A 24,610-nucleotide genomic window follows, 5' to 3' on the forward strand; every position below is an offset into this window, starting at 1 on the left:
ATTAAATAAATATTATAAATAAAGGAGCACACCAATACAATACAAATAGACTAATAAACAAAATGAGGCAAGCTAACAGGAGCAAGAGTGAACAATGCCAACAGCAAGAACAAGACAAGATTTGTATTTTAAATACTTAAAATTCTAAAATTGTTAGAAACAAATTATTATTAAATGTTCTCAGCTTTGGGCTTGCCTGACCTCTGCTCAGATGTAGTGTAATTCAGAACACCAGATCCATGCAAGAGCAGCTCAAAAGCATCAACACTATACCATAATAATGATATTATTACCCCATGCTACTGCAGGGACCTGTAGATTACTTTTCAGATTCCTAGTGCCTGATGACAAATATTCCCGCTTTCTTTTCACTGGAGGCACAGCTGTTCAGAGGGGTTGTCTGATTCATCGACATCACTATGCTTTCACATCGAGCCTACTCTACCATTCTTTCACAGGCCATTAATCTTAATATTTTCAGATTCTAGTTATTGACAGGTTTTTTTTCACTTTCTCAGTTTCTACATTAGAGTTGTTACCTTCCAGTTTAATTTGGCTGTTTATTTTGCTTACTTCAGATACAAAAACATACTTAACCCACTGTCATTTCACATAACAAGACTAATTTTCTTGGTGGAGTACATTTAGGGTGGGAAGAGGTTAAAGACCACTAAAACATACAGTGCTCATAGAGTATATCCAATGTGATTGTGGGAAAAAATATAATTTGCTCAGGTACCCTAAAAAGGATATGACAGCCACATTCTATTGTCTTTATTTTATAATTCAAGTGATTATAAACTGATATACATACAATATATGTCATATTTTTTTCTTTATCTAGAAAAAGGTCATATTAATTTTAAAATCATCTGTGTATTATTTATTACTGATATAAAATTAGCATGTTTAATTACATGTTATACAAAATAATATTATAGTAATACTTTTATATCAACTATATTTTTATTCATAGCCATAGTATTATTCCTGCTCTTCACTAGCTCTATACCTTTATGAACTTATTTAAAATCTGTTTCAATTTCTTATGTTTAAAATGGGAACAATAATAGGGTATGTTAGTGTTTGTTATATATCTTATAGCATTGCTAAAATTAAGATGCCAATGCATATATAAATTAACACATTAGCTTAATTGAGTCATTCATTAATACATTAATACAATAATACTGATTAACACACATTATGCAATCATGATATGTTAATTTTTTTAAAGAATATTTGTTTGTTGATATGAGTTGGGTGCCTTTGACAAAAGGAATATAGAGCTCTTCCAAAGGTGCTGTACATACATTTACTTAATTACCTAGAAACTTTCTGAGTAGCTCAGCTGGAATAACTTCTAGTAACATAGTAAGGACGGCACATGCTATAGTTATCTTTACAGATGAATAACATTATAATAATTGAAATAAGCCAGGCACAGAAAGATAAATACCACATGTTCTCACTCATATGAGGGAGTTAAAAAATATTTTGAGCCCCTGGAAGTAGAGAGTAGAATTGGGGGTATTAGTGTCTGAGAAGGGGAGAAAAACAGGGAGGATAAAAAGAGGTTGGTTTACAGATACACATGGATAACCTATTTACTTTTCTACAATCTTTTTGAAGAGTTGAAATATATATGGTTTCTTTATATCTCTCCCATTGCCTCCCATGTTTTTTTTCCTTGGCAAAGTGATGAATAATTAATGTTACAAAGGACATCATTAAGGTAAAATTCACAAGTGATAAATGCATCAATTAAGGTCTTGCTGGGAGTTTTATTGCACAGTACAGTGCTGTGGTTAACTGTGTGTGAGCTTAACTGGGCTCCAATTCCAGCATTGTAATTCACCAGCTTTATGGCTGACATGGGCTTCCTTTTCTTTATCCTTAGTTTGCAGATCATTATAAAAAAGTCTTGTACATTTCTTTAAAGATTAAATTACTACACATAAAATATTTAGGATATTAATTGACATTATTGTACAATTATTTTAGCAATTACTACAAATATTACTAGAACTTCTATTACCACAACAAGTATATGCCTGGTATTATTATCATTACGTTTCTCTTAAAGAACATGTATATTTAAACATGTTCTACATAGTTTAGGATTTTTTAGGCAAATGGGTTCCTTATATATACAAACTAGATGGACTGTTTATTAACTACAAGTTATCTAAGGTATAAAAGTTAACATGAAAATTCCCCAAGTGAATATATGTGGTGTTAGTCCTTTTTTAGTATATAGTAACACAGGATGAAGACACTGATATTATATGTTCTATTCTGTGATAGCTACAGAAAACTTAATTAACATGGGCTTAAGTTCTATTAAAACTTCATTTTTTTACATACAAAAATCTATAGGTAACTTCATACCTAATGTTGAAAATACTGAACACTTTTCTTATAAATTGGGACTAAGGCAAGGAGATGCATTGAATCTTGTAGTGGAAGTCCTAACCAAAACCTAAGGCAAGAAACAGAAAGATAAAAAAGGAAGAAATAAACCTGCCTCTATTCACGGAGAAGGATATTATGTGTAAAATAATCTGGAGAGATCTACAAAACATTACTAGAAATAATAAGTGAATTTAACAAAGTGGCAATATACAAGTCAGTATAGAAAATTAACAATATAACAATATACTATCAGCAAACAGCTAAAAATTGAATTAAAATTAAATTTACAATAGTACCAATAAAAAACTACTTAACAAATTTAATAAAGGGCATTACGAAATCCTATACTGAAAATTACCAAACATTAATTAATGAAATATAACTAAATGGAGAGATATACCAAATGTGTGGATTTGAAGATTTGGTACTGCACAATATCTAAAAAAATGACTCCAGCTTGTTTTCTATAGAAACTGACAGACTGATTCTGAAATTCATATGGAAAGGCAAAGTGTAAACACCAAAGCAATAGTAAAAAGGTATAACAAAGTTGGACTTTGCACCGGAATTCAAAAGTCAGTATTAAGGTACAACAAATTAGACATGTGATACAGGCTTAAGGACAAATAGTTCACTGAACATAATAAAGACAGAAACAGACCCACACATTTAGGACCATTTCATTTTTGACAAAGACATCAAAGCAATCCAATGAAGGAAGATGCTATAAATGATTCTGCAACTGGTTGGCTACTTAAAAAAAAAAAAAAATTGTGTAGAAACTGGTTTTTGCCATGTTACCAAAGCTTGTCTTGACCTTCTGAGCTAAAACAATTTTCTTACTTCTGCTTCTCAAAAGGGTGGGATTATAGGCGTAGGCCACTGTGCCTGGCCTGGTTGGCTACATTAAAAAAAAAAAAAAAAAAAAAAAAAACCTACCTTCTACTATATACAAAAACGAATGAGTATCACAGTCCTAAACCTAACGGTTAAAATTTTAAAGCTTCTAGAAGACACAGAAGATTGTTTTCTGTAACAAGTAATAATCATAGAAAGTTGATGAGTTAGGCTTATTTATCACGCATAATATCTAAAAATATATTTTATTATTACTCTGATATCACAGGCTTTAAGCCAGTAAGTAACAGACAACTCAATAAATTTAAATGCCATATATTTTATTTTATTTTATTTTTCAGTGATTCAAATAAAGGTATTTACCACATTATGTGTAGCAATATAGAAAAATAATGAAGGGTAATTAATTTAAAAAATGAATTTGCTTCAATTTTACATTAAAATATTGAAAGGCAGTTAAGAACATGGACTCTGGACTTAGCTGAGTAACACTGGTCAAATGACTTAAATTCTCTGTGCATCACAGTTCTCACCTATAAAGGAGGGATAATAACCAGTTAACATATTTAAAATATTTGAAGTATTTGCCAGAAAATATGGTCTACATAAATGTTTGATTTATATATGTACATGCACATTATACATATGCACACACATGTATATATGAGGTTATGAAAGTTAATGTAGTGCAAAGGCCATGGGATACCATATTGCAAGATCAAACACAAATTACTGTGAAGACAAAAACCAGGCACCTGTGCCTCTGATTCATTACATTATACCTTCCCCACAGATAGGCCACTGGCACCAAGCTGTGGGAAACACGGATCAGGGCATTAGGAAAAGAACTGAGTATCCAGAAACGTATGTAAAAATAAAGGGACTGGGGTGAAGGTATTCCGGAGCAAGGTGCCCTGTGTTCTCTTAGAAGCTTCTATTCAAAGGCACCAGTCATCGATCAAGTCAATGGCCAATCAGGGATTTGGAAAAGCAAAAACAAACAAAAAAATGAGTTCTTTTCCCCCATGTGAAGCTGCTTTGCAAGTGTTTTTTGGCTGTTTGCTTCTTCACTGCAAGTGGCAAATTTAAGAATTCACATTTTTCCCAGTAACTGAAGACAAGAGAGGATGTATTTTGTGCTTCAACACATGGCTCCAGGGAGTAAGGATAGGGAGTGTTGGAAGCAAAATCAATGTAAGGAGACAAAGACTTTTTTAACAATTAGAACACTCCTCAAATATAGAGGTTTACCTCGCAGAATATGATTCCATACCAGGGACTTTATTGCATAGAAGTTTTTCCTAGATGTTCTTTTAAGTTCCTTTTAAATTTGAAATTTTATGATAAAGTTCATTCATATTATTTCCTGTAATATTCAGTGCTGTAATAAGAATTGATCCCCATAAATGACCATGGTAATGTTCTGGTGGTGTGATATTGATCGAGTCGGCACACCTCAGCCAAAAGTCAAACCCAAGCTAAGTGGAAAAGCAAGTCACATGGAAAGAGTGCACATCCATTTCTGACAGTGGATCTTCCAAAATCAAATGATCTCAGCTCTAAATATTCAGAGGAAAGAAGATAGAACAACTAAACACTAAAAAGTATAACATATTACATTTCTCATGATTAGGAGTCAGAAATTATCTACCTTTCAAAATGTGCATATAGTTGCTAGAATTAGTAACTATTAAGAGAAAGTAAGAACATGCCTCAAATATGGAAAAAAATAAATGACAGAAAAGTTAAAACATTATAGTAGCATGTTGAAACTTAAAATAGAAATTTTTTGAGCCGGGTGCGGTGGCTCACGGCTGTAATCCTGGCACTTTGGGAGGCCGAGGTGGGTGGATCATGAGGTCAGGAGATCAAGCCCACCTGGTTAATACAATGAAACCCCGTCTCTGCTAAAAATACAAAACAAAAATTAGCCGGGCATGGTGGTGGGCGCCTGTGGTCCCAGCTACTTGGGAGGCTGAGGCAGGAGAATGGCGTGAACCCGGGAGGTGGAGCTCGCAGTGAATCAGATTGGGCCATGGCACTCCAGCCTGGGCAACAGAGTGAGAATCCGTCTCAAAAAGAAAAAAAAAAAAAAAAAGAAATTTTTTGAATAGTAATAAAAAAATTAGGCCTTCCCCTTTAAGGGTAATGTTATTGTTCACACACACACACACACAGACACACACACACACACACACCCCTATCTTTTATTTAAGTATTCAAAGGCAATAATTAGAAGGGATGCACAGTGATTCTCAGCCATGGCTACACATAAAAGTCACATGAGAAGTTTTAAAAATTCCAATTCATGGGACCCCATTCCAAATCAATTTAAGTAGCATCTCTACAGCTGGATTTAGAAAACTGCAGTCTAAAATAGGTAAGCTTTATATTTGCCTTCCTTCAAAACCACACACACACACACACACACACACACACAATTTTATGAACAATACTCATTTCTAAGGAATTCACGATTGTTTAGTTCAATTGCCAAGCAGCGCATCACTAAAAATATGATAGAAAAGAGTTTAAAAACATCCACTGTTGTCCTCAGGGAGTTTATATTACACATGTTCTACTCAAGTCTGAAACATTAGTATTATTTATTGACTTGTGCTCACGGCAAATGTAATGTACATTTTACATAACAAAGTGAGAAATATATCCATGATCTAACACAAATGCTGTATTGAAGAACGATTCCTAGTTCTTATTGAAGCTTGACAATACAATCAAAATAGACTTTGCCTGAAGTAAAGAAATGAAGGCCTTCATCTTTTGTGTCAATTTCAAGAATGATTACCTCTCAAACAACCTTGAACAGACTTATATTTTTATTTTTCTGGCATTGCTGAATTTGAAAGAATTCAAAGAAGACTGGTTCTTTTAAAAAGAAAGATTAAATAGGCTTCTAAAGAAAGTAAATCATTTTTCTTAATAGGAGAAAAGACAATGTTCCAAAAATATTTTTTATGAAAATCACAAATGTCCCAATATTTTTTCAAGTAAGCCTATTTATCCATAGTTCCTCACCTGTTAACTTTTCTTTCTGTGTATGCATTTTTAAAATACTCTGCTGAGGATTTCTAGAAAAGCCAATTAACTTAAAAGCTTGAACTCAAATAAAATAATTATTCAAAATTGGTCACATTGCATAATGAAGTTTACCTTTCAAAATTATATCTTAGTTATGTCATTTGACTTAAGTCTTTCTTTGTGTACCTTCTAATATCCTTCTTTCCCACCACATCCCCCAGCTCCTGCACCTATTGTACTTCGTAATGACCTCACCTCCAGTTAGGATGTGCAATGGAAATATAATTTATAATCTCCTGTCTATAAAATGAGCTGAAAGTAATGAACAAACATTGTGGGTCTAAAATAGAACTTGTAGGAATATTATTTGTAGTGTTAAAAACCCCTTTGTATCAATGCATGGGTCGACAATTCAGCAGATGAATAGGAAAAGCTTCCACAGCAAGATCACACTTCCACACTGAATGTAGGGCCCCACATCCAAGACTCATCATATCTGGCTTCTGGTTTATCTTTAACATATCAGGACTACTCAGGGGATGATTTACAACTTCAAGCAAGGAGCTTCATGGATTCCACTGAGCTTAGAATTTGGAGCTCATCATTATTGTTCGAATGTGTTTACATCTGTCCTGTCATAATTTGCAAGTTTATTGACAAACTTTAGTGATCCAAGAGCCAGAAGAAAGATCTTGTGATCTCTTACCTATATTCTATTTTCAACTCTCATAAGCAGATGTTGGGAACATAATAAGATGACATTTACAAGAAGGTACTGGCCTCTGTGGTCTTTGTTCTTGATCCAGTAGCTAAATAGCCTAGGGCAATACTTTCTTATGAGGGAGGAGCAAAAAATCACCAACATGTTGAAGGCATTAAGTTGAGATTCAAATCAAATAAACTCTTAAGAAAAGATTAGTAAGGATAGTTTCACCTAAATTTTTACTGGGTTAAGAGTTCTACTTAGTTTTCATTGTTTTATATAGCTTAGTCTCATCGCTGTCAATGCCAAAGTTTAAGATTAGGATGGATGGTCCAAAGTGGAAAACTCACTAAGTTAGATTAGAATTAACAGAAATAAAAATGGTGATTTAGGGTTATTAGAGACCTATATTCACTTGAATCATGCTTTGTGTAATGTCTTTCTATGTAAAGAAAGCATTTGTTAAAAGTGACATTTATGCGAATAAATATTAAAAATAATAATTCAAATATGAATTATCTATGAGATTGGTTGTGTTGATAATGCTAATAAGATTAGATGATTTGTAAGCCAAGGTATCACAGTGTGCCCCATGCCCAAGGAGAACAATGAGGAAACCCCATGAAATTGAAGATATACCTGAATTAATCTACGTATAATAAGTGCTTTTAGTCTTGAATGAGAATCTGAGGGCTATTTCTTACATGCTAAGTAACTCTAGCTTCATCAATCAAGTCTCATCAAATAGAATTCCACTTCTAATTGTAACTTGGTATCCTATGAAACTAAATTGTGAAAGGAAGGATCACCTGCTAAGAGAAACCTAAAAAGAGTCCCAAAAATGTCAGCAGAAGCCCGTAGACTTCTGTTAGCGCTCTTCGGGAATGATGACACCCTAGGGACAAACTTCTGGCACATATTTCCAATGTTGAGAAAGACATAGTTCTACTTAGGTGGATGCCAGTAAAAATTTCCAATCTTTCTACCACTGACTCCATTTGTTCAATCATCTACAATCACCAGATAAAATTAGGATTAAAATTTGCTTCCTCTGTAGCTCTTCCCATCAGTTTGAATATTACAATCTGCATCCTTCATTGTAAGTCAATAAATCCGTAAAATGATTTATACATCGTTTCCACGTGGAATTTTATAATACGAGATAGATTCACTCTCCCTTGTACTGACAACATGAATTCACTAAACTTGCAAAGCCAAGGCCCTACCCATACCATGTTAAATTCACCAAGATCAAGACCATGTTGAAAGGACCCCTGACACACTCCTCTCCTAGCAATAACTCCGCTTCTATATACATCCATGAAAGTTTAGCAGGTAGACATAAGACAGCTTCACTAAGGATACACGGTACTTGGCACCTAGTATGTACTATGTATGTATTTAGTGACTGAATTAATTAAGAGCATTGTAGTGAAGTTGCCCAGATTTGTAATTGTAAAAGGCAAGTGGAAGTTTTGGGGAAATATTTGCTCAGACAAATTGTGATTCATAAGCAGGTATCCACAAAACCAAAGCATTTTATTAAAAGGTAAAAAAATTCTGGAAATAACTTTGCAGTAAGCACAATCAGATATGAACTAAGAAAAGGTTATTTATAGATCTCATGTATACTCTTTAATAAGAATATTCAAATTGTCGCTTAAAAGGATATTAACATGTTTTTGTTTTTTGAAACAGGTTTGCTCTTGCTGTCCAGGCTGGAGTGCAATGGCACAGCTCACTGCAACCTCCGCCTCCCTGGTTCAAGTGATTCTCCTGCCTCAGCCTCCCGAGTAACTGGGATTACAGACGCCTACCACCATGCCTGACGCATTTTTGTATTTTTAGTAGAGATGGGGTTTCACCATGTTGGCCAGGCTGGTCTCAAATTCCTTACTCAGGTGATTTGCCCACCTTGGCCTCCCAAATGCTGGGATTACAGGTATAAGCCACTGCACCTGGCTTGATCATTTAATTATAGAGTAAGCTTCTTCTAGGGATGCTGCATAATATGCTACACTACCTGTCTAAAATACATGTATTTCTTAAATCTAAATTTTTAAATGTATCCAGTCCCTAGGGTTTCAGATAAAAGACAGTGAGTCTGAACTCTTTCCTTTCTGTTACATAAGCTAAGAAAATTTATCAATGTCTTATTTAGGCAAAGTTTGTAAAAATCCCAAAATATTTTAACAATATGGGACACTTAATTGTGAGGAAGAATAATGTAGAAGAGAGAGCAAAGGCATTGAATCAGAGATTTTATCAAAGCCTTAGTTGACACAAAGGCTTCAGTGTCAACTAAATATGTGAAACTTGCCAAATTGCCTTTCTGATCCCGGTTTTTTCATCTGGTAAAGAGTTTTTTTTGGTGGCTTAAATGAGATAATATAGGAGATAAAATATGTGATTAAAAAAAGTAATTGTAGTGACAGATTGTAGCACATTTATTGTTGTTAAAATAATATTGATCACTAAAGCTATTGTACAGCATGCTAACATTTCTGGCACCTTTCATAGTAGCAACAAAGGAAAGGCTGGCTTTGATATTTGAGGGTTCATAGCTTTAGTATTTCAAACCTTAAAAATTCTGACATGGAAAAAACAAATACATATTGAATCATATTCCAAACCAGTGAGATTATTCATATTATTTCATAAGGTAAATGAGTAATTTGAATGATCACATTGGATAACCAATAGTTTTAATCATTTACTAATATGTATTCATCACTTATTTCATACTGAACAACTGTAGGTGTCTTTACCTGAAAAGAGTAGGTATGACCATCTGAACCACAAACAGGGCTGGGATAGACCATTGGGCACTGCTTGCAGGTGGATAATATGGGACCCCTCCATTGCCTATGGTCTACTCCTGCTTCTTTCATCCTGTTAAAAAAATAAAGCAAGCATATTGAGCATATTTATTTAAGAACATGCATTTATATTAGCTCATTCCTCTCGTCCACTGCCATTCCAACTCCTGAAGATACATTAGAATCAACAAACGATTCTCATTTTTAATTTATTATTTCATGCCATATTTTTCATTATAATCTTTTGATTTCTATCTCAAGGCTTGCCTCTAATAAAACAGGAATATGTCCCTTAAATATATTCTGCTAGTCACATATAAATGATGGCTGTATTTCTTCATGCGAACCCTTTTCATAGCCTCAGAAACAGAAGCGACACTTGCTCAGCAATAAAGGACTCACACATCTGGCACCTTCTTAAAAGCCGTCCTTACATTCCATTAGGAACAATATATAAGAGATGACACCTAATTCACTGGGTGCCTAAAAGTAAGAGTGGCTTACTTTTAGAGAAAACAGAAACAAAGAATTAAAATTTTCCAGCATTTACCAGTATTTAGAAAGCTAAATTACTAGGTTTAGTGACAGCAAATCTCCTTTTGTTGTGTAAAAGTGTCCTAAAATAGATCCATGCGGCTTTGATATAGAATAACTTGAAAAAAATGCATTCTCTTCTGCTACCTACACTTACAATTGTTTGTTTCCCCACTTTAGTTAAATTGCTTTATTCCTTTGCCTATTTGTGTGAACAATTTACACAGAGTCAGGAAAATGGCTTAAAAGTTAGAAAAAAAAAGTAACTGAGAATTCATATAAAAACATTTAATATTTAGAAGTCCTGTAGTAAATCAATATTCGTTTATTACAACTGCTTATGGAGAGAGTAATTTGATGCCTATGTCAGGATGAGAATAGATGTTTTACTAGAGACTTTTTTTTCTTTGTGCCTTTTGTTTTCTTTTCATGAATATGTCAAATCTACAAAATAGTGGTCCCAAAAGACTATCAAGACGCATTTTAAGGACTTTCATTATAAGTAAAGAAGTTTGAACTATGTATTTCAAATTTTGCCAGAGTTTGGGTGGGCTGGGCATTACACGTTGATTATTTTCTCTCTTTTTCTCTCTCTCAGAAAAGATTTTCATGAAGCCTATCATAGTTCCAAATACGTTCTCTTTATTTCAGTTTCGCACATTCTGCCAAAAGACCACATTAAAACCTTGCTTTGCTACAAAGTTCATCTTATAATACATACAATGAGAAAAAATTAATATGCAAATTTTTCCTGAAAAACAATTGGCACGATATCCTAGTGAGAAATAAAACAATGATTGAAAAACTTGGACTATTCCGTAACACTTCAAGATTTATAAATTACAAAAATGTAGCAGAGAGAAATTAAAAAAATAAAATAAAATGTTCTACTTGCACTGAACTTTCACTGTGTGTAATCAAACAAGACATGAAATTATGCAAAATTATTTGCTCTTCAGATGCATTGGGGAAAGTATAAGCAAGTTTGGGCTTCTAATCAGTGAAAAGTATTTTATTAGAGCAAAAGAGGATTATAGTAAAAAAAATAGGATGTGTATGTTCTTTATGCTTAGGTTTATATCCCAACTCTGTATCTCTTTTATACTTCATCTCACTCTTCTTTTTTTAACACATATAACTTAAAAAAACCCTAATGAGATCTGGAAACTAAAAATTGTTGTATTAATAAATTTATCTTATAAATATAACATTTACAACTTAGAAAATCTTTCAATTTTTTTTAAGAGTAAATATAACTAGAAGTAATTTTTTTTTTAATTTGAAGATTTGGCTGGGCACAGTGGCTCATGCCTGAAATCCCAGCGCTTTGGGAGGCCAAGGTGGGTGGATCACCTGAGGTTGGGAGTTCGAGACCAGCCTGACCAACACGGAGAAACCTCGTCTCTACTAAAAATACAAAATTAGCCAGGCATGGTGGTGCATGCCTGTGATCCCCGCTACTCAGGAGGCTGAGGCAGGAGAATCGCTTGAATCCAGGAGGCGAAGGTTGCTGTGAATCAAGATCACACCACTGCACTCCAGCCTGAGTGAAACTTCATCTCAAAAAAAAAAAAAAATTGAAGATTTATTAGAAATTTGTGACATTGAAATGAGCTCAAAAAGTAAAATTGTAATGTACTTGTAGAATAAATTTTGAAGCAAAACAAGATAATTCTTATTCCTTCCAGTTTTAACCATATGGAACACTAAATGTGTTCATATTCCTAAAGTGTATCAATAAAAATTGCACTTTTTATTTAGTTTTGATGCTGGTCAGGATTTGCTGGAGTGAAATATAATCACCAACAATATACAAATGCATTTCTTAGTCTTATGGGAATACAAAAGTACTTCTACAAATTTATATAAGTCCAACTCTATGTGATATCACCTCTGCACCTGTATGTAATATCACTATTCATCATGGAAGACATTTTTGCATTTCCAGACTCCTTTAATAAAAATGTATCCTAGATGACAAGTTGATAGGTGCAGCAAACCAACATAGCACATGTAACAAACCTCTGTAACAAACCTGAACATTCTGCACATGTATCCCAGGACTTAAAATAATAATAATAAAAATGTTTCCTATGATTCAGAATGTGTTTGGTTTGGCATCAGAGATTGTTCTCAGAATTAGTGTTCTTCATAGTCTATTGAAATTTTTGTTTTGTTCTTAGAAAAATTAGCCAAGTAGATGAAGATATAACATTAAAAACTTAACACTTGATTTAATATCTATGTATGACATAAAATATGTAAACTTATATAAATTATATATACATGGAAATCATCTGTTGTTGGTTGGCTTTTAATTATATTTTGAAGGCCCCATTTAAGAGAGAGTAATGTGTTTCTAAGAGAGAAGTGCACTTATGTAGTCATAGTATAGGTGAAGATGTGTGAAGCGACATGATTAGGGAAAGGTGTACTTGCCTCAGGCTATGAGAATGGCTGTCTGGCAACTGTGGCAAGAGGAATGCCCCATGGAAGAAATTAGATCCGGGAAGAGCACAACTAGGCACATTATTCTGAATATTCTAGGTGCAGAAAAGATTAACTTTTGAGCCTACATCTAATTTTTTGATACACCGAAGGTCATTTGCAGTTAGTTGTTTTAAATTATTAACAAATAGGGTGATACAACCTGTTTCCATTAATAAAGTACAAAACCTAAGCTAGCTGAAAAACTCTGAACATTTTCAGAAATTGATCTTCCAACAGCAGCTCCACTGGAATAAATATATGACTTCCATAGACTCATCTTTTCAAATAAATATTCAATTCTAAAAATCTAAGTTAAAAATTTATTTAGTTTCTAACTGCATCCTATACAGGGTCACACCCCCTTCCCTTAAGAAGCAAAAAATTGTATTTTGGAACTCAGGGAAATGAAGAAAATTGAATAACATATAATAAACAAACTCAAGTTTTCTTTTTTCTTTTTCTCTCAGAATCATTCGTTTTAAAGGTTCCAGATTCAAGGCCCTAAGTTAGCTTCATATAATTATAAATATTATTATGTTTTTAAGAGCTAGAAAATTAAACTAATAACTAAAGAGGAATTCATACTATTGCTAGTGTTCTTTTAGACGACTCACTTCTAGGCCTTTGAATCATATTATCTTCTTACCACCTGAACTATTATCTTGTATTCATGATTTAACTTTCACTGTAGCCTTCAGTATGTCTCTAGCATCAGTCTCATATGAAAGCTCAACAGTCTCATTTTCCTAATAATTATAATGTTAATTGCTGCTACATCCATTTACTCATTTATGGTCTACTTAGTTTTCTGTTTAAGTTAATCTTGTTGTTCATTTTAACAAAATAATTTGAACAAAACTTCCATGTTTCAGGATTTACATTGATTTCTGAAAGAGGGTAAATGATGTCACCAAAATGGTTAGCAAAAAACCAAAAACCACAAAAAACCCTCTCATTCTAACTTGACTTAAATTTAACATACGCCCATTTCATTAATCAGCCTTGGCAAGCCACCTACCTTCCTCAGTCTTAATTTCTTCACGTGTGCAATGACAGGTTTCATTATTATGGATCATTTGATCTTGAGTAATCCATGAGTCTATAAATCTTTAATAAAATTGCTTATATGAAGACCCTTAGCAAAAGTTAGAAGCGTAGATAGTGCTTATTGGCCATATGTTATGATTTTAGGATTTGATTTAGTGTTAACAAGTGAAGAAAATATGTCATTATGGGGTGAAGGATGAGGTTGGGTGTTAAAAGAGAGAGTTAGAAATGCTAAAGTTGCAATGCTGGGCTCTCTCAGGTAGCAAATGAAAGACATGGAGGGGGCCCTGTCATATGATAAGCAATGAATAAAGGGAAATAAAATGTAGCGTGGTTGTGTGAAAAGAGGCAGAATTTCCACAAATGCATATCTATGAATCAAATAATATTTGCATTACAATGTCAAGAAACAAGAAATCGTAAAAATAAATGGTATAACATATTGATTCTCTAAATAAATATTTTTCTTAAACCTTGTAGTTCTTGAATCTGATATCATATAGTAGAAAGTCTCAGTTCTCAAGGTCCTAAATATGCAAGCAGAATAAAATGCCAGCTTACATATTATTTATTTACCTTAGGAGAGTTATGGTTTGGCTCTGTATCCTCACCCAAATCTCATATTAAATTGTAATCCCCACGTGTGGAGGGAGGGATGTGGTTGGATTATGGGAGCGGTTTCCGCCATGCTGTTCTCGTGATAGTGGGTGAGTTCTCATGAAATCTCATGGTTTAATAAGTGTTTGGAAGTCCGTCCTTCACTTGTCTCTTTCCTGCTGCCTCGTGAAGGAGGTGTCTTGCTTCCCCCTCCCCAATGACTGTTAAATTTCCTGAGGCCTCCCTAGCCATGTGGGGCTGTGAGTCAATTCAACCTCTTTCTTTTACAAATTACCGAGTCTTGGGCATTTCTTTATATCAGTGTGAAAACTAACTAATACATACCAATATTAATTTAATTATCAACAGAAGGATTTGATTATAATCTGATAAAACAACATTCAAGTCAGAAGAGATATTCTGTGGAATATCTCAACTGACGGTAACTTGATATATTTATTCTGTATACTCAGTATCCTGTTTCATGTTCCAAATCATTTGCTTTTTAAAATTCTGCCAGAGTTGAGGTAGGATTATTTCTTAAGACATGACTGCCAAGTCATGATCTCTTCCCTATTGGTCATAACTTCTCAGGAAAGAAGGCTACTTTTATTACATTTTGCCATGGGTCTTAGCAAAGGACAGATGCTATTAGCTGACTGCAGTAAATTATCTTTCAGTGCGAGAAAATTATATAAAAGCTGGAAAGGCCTACATGGAACTTATTAAATTTACAATGAACACTATTTACTTTAAATGATTTCTATATTGTATGTCAGGAATTTGAGCATTAAAGGAAAATGCCATAAGAAATAAATTTTAAGTAAGGTATATGCTCTATGAATACAAAAAAGTATTCTATCAGCCTCCTATCCAAACACTAACCAGGCCCAGTCCTGCTTAGCTTCCTAGATCAGAAGAGGTCAGATAGGTTCAGGGTGGTATAGGTTCAGGCTGTAGACTAAAATACTTTATAAAAGAAAATGTTATTAACAGTGTTGCTATTAAAAATGGATGTTATAGAAGAAATCATTTGACATAGCTCATTCTACAATATGAATAACAACCTGATTTGCTCTATGTATTTTTGAAGGACAGAAATTCACACACAAAAAATAATTTTTAGACATATTTTAAATACAGTGGTAGAAGTAATTAATAAAAACTAACTTTTAAAATTATTCCTAAGATAAATTAACTACAATCTGATATAGTTTGCATGTTTTTTCCCCCCAAATGTCATGTTGAACTTTGATCCCTGTTGTTGGAGGTGGGGCCTGTGGGAAGGTGTTTGGGTCATAGGGGTGGGTCCCTCATGAGTGGTTTGGTGCCATCCCATCAGTGAGTCCTTGCTGTATTAGTTCTTGTGAGATCTGATTACTTAAAGAGCCTGGCCTCTCTGTCTTGATTTCTTTCTGGCTATGTGATCCCTGCACACCCCAGATCCCCTTCAAATTCTGCTATGAGTAGAAGCACTCTGGGGCTCTTACCAGAAGCAGATGCTGTCACCTTGTTTCTTGTACAGCTTGAAGAACCATTAGACAAATAAACCTCTTTTCTTTATAATTAAGCCAGTATCAGGTATTCCTATTTAGCAACACAAACTAAGACACAATCTAAAGAATGATGGTAATAATCAATTTTCAATATGAACTGTGCTTATGAGGCCAACTAGTATGATGCAGAAAAGATACCAAGAAATCAAAGCAATCACTGATTTAAAGTATATGCTTTACAGAGCTTTTAAACATCAGGATTTAGAGTTTAAAGAGAAGTGGATAATTTATAATGAGCACCAATTTCTTTGAGCAGATCCAGTTATTATCATATTTGAATAATATATGCTGTCAAGTAAACGATTTTTTAAGTGGTGAGCATATTCATAATTATTGAAAGCATCAATAAACTCTTTCAAAATTTCAATAGACATCACGACAAATGACATGACTGCATATTTGTAATCTCCTTTTCAATCTGACCCTCAACAGATTGAATGAGTAAAATAGCTTTGAAATGTATAAAATGTAGATGATGTCAAATTCAGATTGTAGTGATCCAGGTCCATACTCTTTCCACAGATGTAATTCCACACTATTTCAATTACTAAAGACCTCTTCATTTAAAAAGCTATATTCAACTGCAAATGATCTTCATTGTATAAGATATAAAGAGTCATTACCAGGAGTTATAATGGACCAGAAATCTTTATAAACCCATTTCCAGTAAAATGCAGGTCAACAGATTAAGAATTCATAATCTCATGTGAGATAAATTAATTACCTAATTAAAAGCTATGTATAGTTATCTTCATTGAAAGAAGTGTTAGAAAGTTATTTTTTCTTTTAAATCAACAAAATATTAAAATGCAATATTTTAGGAAATAAATCAAGTATTTAAATAAATCTAAGGTTAGATTTACATGTATGCTGATAGCTTTATGTGACACACATATGTGTTACATTGTTTATCATTTTAACAATCTTATACAGTGTGTATTAGCCTTTAAATTGTGAGGCTAGGAAGAAGTAAATTGACAGAGCTTAATTATCAAGTCTCTGGTGCATACAATTCATAAATGTGGACTTCCAGGGTTATTCTTTTCATTGGGTCATTCATGTTTCCTACCATAAGCATACATATAAAATTTTAAATGTAATGGAAAACCACATTTCAATATCCCATAAATTTCTAGACCCATTAACATAATAGGTCAAAAATGACAGCATCACTACCTCAAATTTTAGTTAGAATCTCCATCACCACCAAACTACAAGGTGGTGTCTGGAGAGTATACCTCCTGCCTAATTAAATCTGAAATTTATATATAGTGAAATAAGGAATACAATATCATAATTTAGATTCTGAATTAGTAAAAGGATTAACTAACTAAGGTATGAATTGGTTCTATTTAATTTGCATTGACAGGTATATTTATTTTCATTCAAGATATTAATGTTCATAAGCAAAGTAAGCATTCAAACAATAACTGTGCTACTATTTTAACCTTAACTAGCTTATAATGTCAGCACTGAGCAAAGTGTGAACTAAGATTTGAGTTCATAAAAATATGTGATTCTTAAATATCAAGGAGATTCTATATTTAGAAAAATGTATTCACATTTTAAAAATAACAGTGACAGATATGCAGCTTAAAATGAGAAAAATATTTTACCAAAAGAAAATGACTAACAGTGCAACATTTCCTAAAAGATGTGGAAAAATATTCTGTTTGACTCTTGAAAACACATTATATATATATAAATGTCTTGACTGTGAAAAAATCTTTTAATTTAAAAAAAATTTCTTAACAGAAGCCAATAGTTTTAGCTGCTTTTAAAAATAGATCTGAAAGCTTGAGCAGAGCCATTTAACAATTAAATGCTGCATTTGATTTAAGCAAACGGTCATTAAAGGCTATCCAAAGTTGAGGGAAACAAAACACAGTTTTTCCTTCATACATGGTCTTTGTGAAATTCATTGTCATTGCCTTTCTCCTAGCTTACTGCTTTGTTGGAAAAGGAAAGTTGCAGAAAGAAGAAAGAAGAAACTGCCTGAGTCTGATTTACAGGATGAAACAAATGATTGGGGGTGAAACCTCCACTCTGCATTAGCTCTAACAGCTATATTTCAAGTACAGCAATTTGCCCAATCGCATGTCTGAGTTTTTCAAGTTAAGAAGTAATTAATAAAATTTAAAAGATAGCCTAATATCTTATCCTATAGCATTTTCCTATCAGATTGTATTTGTTTCCTGTCCTGGAAGAGTATACTTTCAAGCATGAGTTGATTCTTTTTTTTTCCGAGACTGAGTCTCACACTGTTGCCAGGCTGGAGTGCAGTGGCACAATCTCAGCTCCACTTCCACCTCCTGGGTTCAAGCAACTCTCTTGACTCAGCCTGCTGAGTAGCTGGGACTACAGGCACACGCCACCACCCCCAGCTAATTTTTGTATTTTTAGTAGAGACAGGGGTTTCACCATGTTGGCCAGGATGGTCTCTATCTCTTGACCTTGTGATCCACCTGCCTTGGCCTCCCAAAATGCTAGGATTACAGACTTGAGCCACTGTGCCTGGCCCGTGTTGACTCTTTATGGTATAACCAGGAGTAAGGGCAGACTCACTGGACAAGGAACTGTTCTCCTGGAATTGTATCTCAATACTTTATACTATATAATAAAGACTATAAAAAAGGCTTTCAAAAACAATTTTATTATTGTTACTTATATATTATTACTTATAGTCACAGCTACATAAATGTTCTATGAACTGAATCAGGTACCATTAAAATTTCCATCACTATCTCTCCCAATAAATTATCATCTTCTAACTACAAATAGTACCTATGCACCCTTCTAGATACTGTTTATTTATTTACTCATAAATGTACAACAGGGGTCCCCAACACCCAGGCAGGGGCCCAGTACCTGTCACCTGTTAGGGACAGGGCTGCACAGTAGGAGGTGAGCAGTAAGCAAGCCAGCGATTCTCATAGGAGTGCAAACCCTATTGTGAACGATGGACACGAGGGGTCTAGATGTTGTGCTCCTTATGAGAATCTAGCACCTGATCATCTGAGGTGAAACAGTTTCATACCCAAACCATCCCCCACTCCCCTGTAAACCGGTCCTTGGTGCCAAAAAGATGGAGGCCACTGCTTTGCAATATATTCAGGAACCATTTCACACGCTAGTGGCACCAGAGGGACAGAGTCATTACATTCATGGAAATCAGAATTTATTGGTGGACAAAAAAATAGGAGTAGCTTGGAGTAGGATTTTTCTATAGTACAGGAAGTTATAGGGACAATATAGAGCCTATCTCATGAAGTTACATTCATCTTTGGGGTCCTGACTTTGATTCCATTACTTTGTAAATATTTTCTGACTCCCCTTATGCTTTTATATGACTTGCCAATTCTAATAATCACCCATATCTTTCCTATTTAACCCAACTTATACTCATACTCCCCTAATTCCGAGTCCCTTTCGTGCTCTAATGACATCTCTCATGACATTAGGAGACATATCTATGCCTAATACCTACTCTTTCCTTCCTTATGCTATCTCTCTAACTCTGAAGTTTGGGAGATTATGGACTCATTTAGAGCAAAGGTCACTTTCTGTAGCCTACAAATATTTCTAACTTCTGTTGAACTCCACTCACAAGCACGCAGGAAGCAGCAGGGCGGTGAAAGATGTCATTTTAATCACAGTATGATATTGCATATAAGTTGAATTTAATCTCAGCATACTTCGGAGTCAACATACCAAGCATTCGGACCTCTGTGCAATTTGCCCGATCTCATGCCTGTCTTTCCTTTCGTTAGATCACACTTCCAGAAATAGAGTTTCTAAGATTGGGGGATGTTCGTTTCCTATGTGTGCTGTAATAACTTTACCGAAAACTTGCTGATTTAAACAACAGAAATTTAATCTCTCACAGTTAGGAATCTAAAAATCTAAAATCAGTATCTCTTGACTGAAATCAAGGTGCTAGCAGGACCACACTCGCCCGGGCAGGGGGAGGGGTGGTCTTCAGGTCATAATCTGTGCCTTGCTTCTTCCAGTTTCTGGTAGCTATTGCCATTTATTGGCTTACAGCTACAACTTTCTACTCCATCTTCACATCACTTTCTCCTCTTTGTGTCCATGTCAAAACTCCCTGTCTCTCTCTTATAAGGATACATGTGATTACATTTAGGTCTCACCCTGATAATCTAGGATAAATCCTTCCTCTGAAGATCCTTAATTTAACCGTATCTTTTGGCACATATAGTAATATTCACTCTTATGCTTTATAACCTGATATTCACAGATTATGGGAACTAAGATATGGTCATATATTTTGGGCCATCATTTAGCTCACAACAGGGAGAGTACTCAGAAAAGAGAGATTCTATTTCTCTGATAACAAAAAAGCTTCAGGAATGGAATCCCTAGTTTGGAGAGATGTCATAATTAATCCCATGCATAAATTCACATAGACAGTATATTCTGCCCTGTCTAATCAATTCTTTTACATCTAATGGAAAAATGTATGGTCCATGATGATATTTTGGGACTCACACATTGCTCATTAGCAGCCACAAGACTGTACCCATCTATGCTTTGTCTTAATCACAAACCACAGCCAGGTCTAACTGATTCTTCTGCCAGTAAAGACCAACTGTAGGATCCCAAATAAAAGGTATTTAAATTCATCGAATTTCCCAGTGAATTTCAGCACCATTTTTACTTTTTACACTTTACTGATTTTTAGACACTACATAAGGGTTAAAGTTGTAAAGAGTAGAAAACAATAGACTTCATTTTTCTGCATTAAAAATTTAAAATGTTGTGCATATCAACATGCCTCATTTGACCCTAAACTTTATTAGAGCAGGGACTAATGACAATGGGGTTTTCTTTTTGTTCTTTCGCATTTGGCAGTAGTGGTCACTGGAGGAAAACTGAAATAAAGTAGTGGGTATGAGGCTTAGTGTCACGGAATTGGGAAAGATAGAGGCTTTGTGACATCCAAGGTTGACATTAGCTTGCTGTGCTAAAAGTCAGTCAGTTAGAACACAATAAAAATAACAAACTTGCCACTGAATTCAAACAAGTATCTTTTTTTCCTAAATGTTATTTTATGCTATAATATAAAGGAATATGACAAAGCATTTAACATAATTTCTTTCCTTCTGTAGATTCAGCCTATCAAAGACTCTTTTCTGCCTTGTGTTTTAGAATTTTTAGAATGCTTTCCATTACTCATTTAGGAAGCAAGCATTTAGGAAATTAAAAATTTGGCTCCTCACAACTCTAACTGGAAGAGTAATTTATATAAGCTTTTAAAAAATACTTTAAACTTTCAGAACATTGTTAATTTACTGCATTTTTTGGTTTGTCACATTACTTTTTAGAATAACAAAATCCATTTAATCTATAAACTCATGCTAATTTCCCCTTGAAAAATGCTCACCACAGTCTCTCTTGCCCTTCTGACAATTTTTTCTGAGCAACTGGAGGCCATAAAATATACTGCAGGCTAAGAATTGTCTACACTACCCAACTCCCTCAGTAACAATGCCTGAAAGGCGTAGAAAGATGACTAATGACTTATCATGTTTGCTGAACACATGGCTGGTAAGTGGAATTGCTAGGCTGAAGAAAAAGGTTAGTGGGTCTCAGGGTGTGGATCCCATGGTTAAATTAAACTGACCTGGAAAATGCTGCCAAGGAGTTAGCCACTGTCTTCCCACCATATTGAAGAGAAGCTGAAATAGGCGACTTAATCTAGTGCAACTTGTTATATACTTTTGGTAAAATAATAATACTTTTTTACTCTCATTTGTTTTTCTTGTTAGAATTTTGTTTTAACACTGATTTGATAAAAGTAACACTTACATTATTTAGGATTGGGGTTCCCTAAGTTACTTTAATCACTTCCCAGAAACAGATTAAATATAACTTTATAGTAATCTTGTCCCACAAATGTCAGTGGATATATATAGAGAAAAATATCTATGCTTATCTATTACTACTGCATGGCTAGAGAAGGAAATTCTACAAGCATGCTTATAGAACAGGCAATACATAAACAAGTACCCATAGCTGTGTTCTAATACAACATTTGTATGAACAATGAAATTGAATTTCATATAACTTAATATCTCACTAAATATTACATTTTTGATTATTTACCCCAATTCTTTGAAAATACAAAAACCATTCTCAGTTCTCAGGTCCTACATAAAAAGACTGTCAGCAGGATTTTGTACATAGGTCTAGTTTTTGACCCTGCTTTAAGAAATAGTAGAGCTATAAAATAGAAAAAAGAAAACTTATTCCCCAAATCAACGAAAAAGAGACCTCACTCCCTTGCCTGACGCTGAGAATACCCTTATTAGTTTAACATGTATGAAAAAAAGTACATTTATATTGTGTGATACCACTGAAATTTGGGGGTAAATTTGTTGTAGCATTATGATAAATAATGTAGATATTTGAAGCCATCTAGACATATTGATATCTAAAATACAAATTATTTTAACGCAGTCAAAAATGAAATAATAGAAAATGATTTCTAGCCTTCTTGGTTTCTAGTGAGACATCAATTCAACCACTCCAAGGAAAATTTATTTTTAAAAAAAATATTTACAAACTATTCTAACTTTCAAAGCATAGAATCTCGGTGTTGGACTTGAGAGTGTGAAAAAATTTTAAAAGCAAAAATACAATTCTCAACAAAATATACCTCAGAGTCAATGCTGTGCTTGTGCATTTCCCAACGTGCAAAGTGAAAGAGATCCAAAATCCAATTTATTTTAAGAAAACTCATGGAACCACATGAAGGCATTAAACTTATTTTCCAGTTTTTGTTTAACAACTCACTTTAAACAAGTATGCAAACATATCTATGTTCTAGTAGAAAATAAAATAAACTTCTTCTCTAAGTAACACACATAAATTTACACTCATACATTTACACAACCACTTGAATGATTATTAGACAGATTTTTTTCAAAGCTTAGAGAAAATTTTTATAGGAAAATTACTATTTGAATAGCAGAGTCATCAAGAGAAAATAAATTATGACAAAAACTCCTTTGGTTAAGCTAAATTTTACAAGCCCTGTGACCAGAGTGAAACACAGATGTTGAATAAATGGTAAAGCTTTACTAAATATAGAACATGAGAAGAAATGATCACGCAGTTAATGAATTATTCATGGAATCTCACATTCAATAATTATGTGAATCCTATGGGCCCTTAGGAGTGGGTCAGCATACTCATAGTCACTCACCATGAATGACCAAAACTGTAGAACTTCAGTTTTCTCAAATATTTGAGGAATAGTATACATGTTTTTAACAGAAAATGGCTGCCTTTGGTATTTGCTTCAGGCTATGCTATTTAGATCTCACTTGAAGTAATACTGTGGGAAGGTTTGATATCTGGGTGTTTTTTTTTTTTTTCTGATGAATATTTGAACTTAGTTTTTAGTTTCTTTGACAGAATTTTAAAATGTTGCCTTTATGTCCAAGCAACCCAAGAGCTGGTAAGAGATAAGTTAACTTTTACCTCTTCCTGATGACACCTGACCTCCTTTTCCTCTATGTGAGACTCAGGAGAAACTAGCAATAGGTATGCATGCCATAATTATTTCTAGACAAAAATCATCACGAGTTCTGTTTTAGCAAGTTAGTAACTAATACCCTGTTACCTCAAACTCTGCAAAAAGGACCCTCTGAGATACACTTAGAGGGACAATGGCCGTATTGAACAAAGTAAAGCAAGAGAGGAGTCTCTCTCTCTCATTTCAACATTTCCATAAGGTGTGAAAGAGGAAAAATTCAGAATGCTTTAATTTCAAGCTTTATAATGCTTAAATCTCTGAAAAAAGAGGTGAGAGGTGACTTATAGCAATGGACTGTAAATTCTCTAAAAAATCCATATATATATATTTTATAGCTGCAAATTACAACAGAAAAACTACTAATATGAAGTTAAGGTAGAAAATATGGATCTAATTGTTGGAAAATATAATGTAGAATAATTTCAAATAATTTCTTCAATAATAATACTTTACAATCTGACTAGTAAAAGTATCCCATTGATATCATTTTACTCTGTGTCCCCACCCAAATGTCCTCTTGAATTGTGGCTCCCATAATTCCCATGTTTTGTGGGACGGACCCGGTGGGGGATAATTGAATCATGGGGGCGGTTTCTCCCTACAGTTCTTGTGGTAGGAAATATGTCTCAGGAGCCCTGATGGTTTTATAAGGGGTTTCCACTATTGCTTCTCTCTCATTCCCTCTTTCTGCCACCATGTAAGAAGTGCCTTCCACCTTCCGCCATGATTGTGAGGCTTCCTCAACCACATGAAACTGTGAGTCCATTAAACCTATTTTTTTTTTTCCCCACTCTCGGATATGTCTTTATCAGAAGCATGAAAACAGATGAATATACCCATAAAGTTGTCACACTCTTCACAAAATGTAACTCAAAATGGATCACAGACCTAAATGTACAATGCAAAACTATGACATACCTAGAATTTAACAGAGAAGAAAATCTACATCACCTCGGTTTTGGAAATTCTTTTTAGATACAACACAAGGGGT

The 24,610-nt window shown here is 34.0% G+C and overlaps 1 protein-coding gene across 2 annotated transcripts in view; it reads right to left on the reverse strand.

The window, feature by feature from the left end:
• The window catches only part of SPOCK3 (SPARC (osteonectin), cwcv and kazal like domains proteoglycan 3), a 490,780-nt gene that overhangs the window by 155,534 nt on the left and 310,636 nt on the right, over positions 1-24,610 (reverse strand). For both annotated transcript variants that reach the window (XM_033215626.1, XM_033215625.1), the window contains one exon: positions 9,784-9,907. In XM_033215626.1, coding sequence (XP_033071517.1) covers positions 9,784-9,907 — 124 coding nt within the window. The remainder of the gene's footprint in view (positions 1-9,783; positions 9,908-24,610) is intronic.

The sequence above is a fragment of the Trachypithecus francoisi genome, unplaced genomic scaffold (genome assembly GCF_009764315.1).
Source record: "Trachypithecus francoisi isolate TF-2019V2 unplaced genomic scaffold, Tfra_2.0 Lachesis_group1, whole genome shotgun sequence".
Classification (NCBI taxonomy): Eukaryota; Metazoa; Chordata; class Mammalia; order Primates; family Cercopithecidae; genus Trachypithecus; species Trachypithecus francoisi.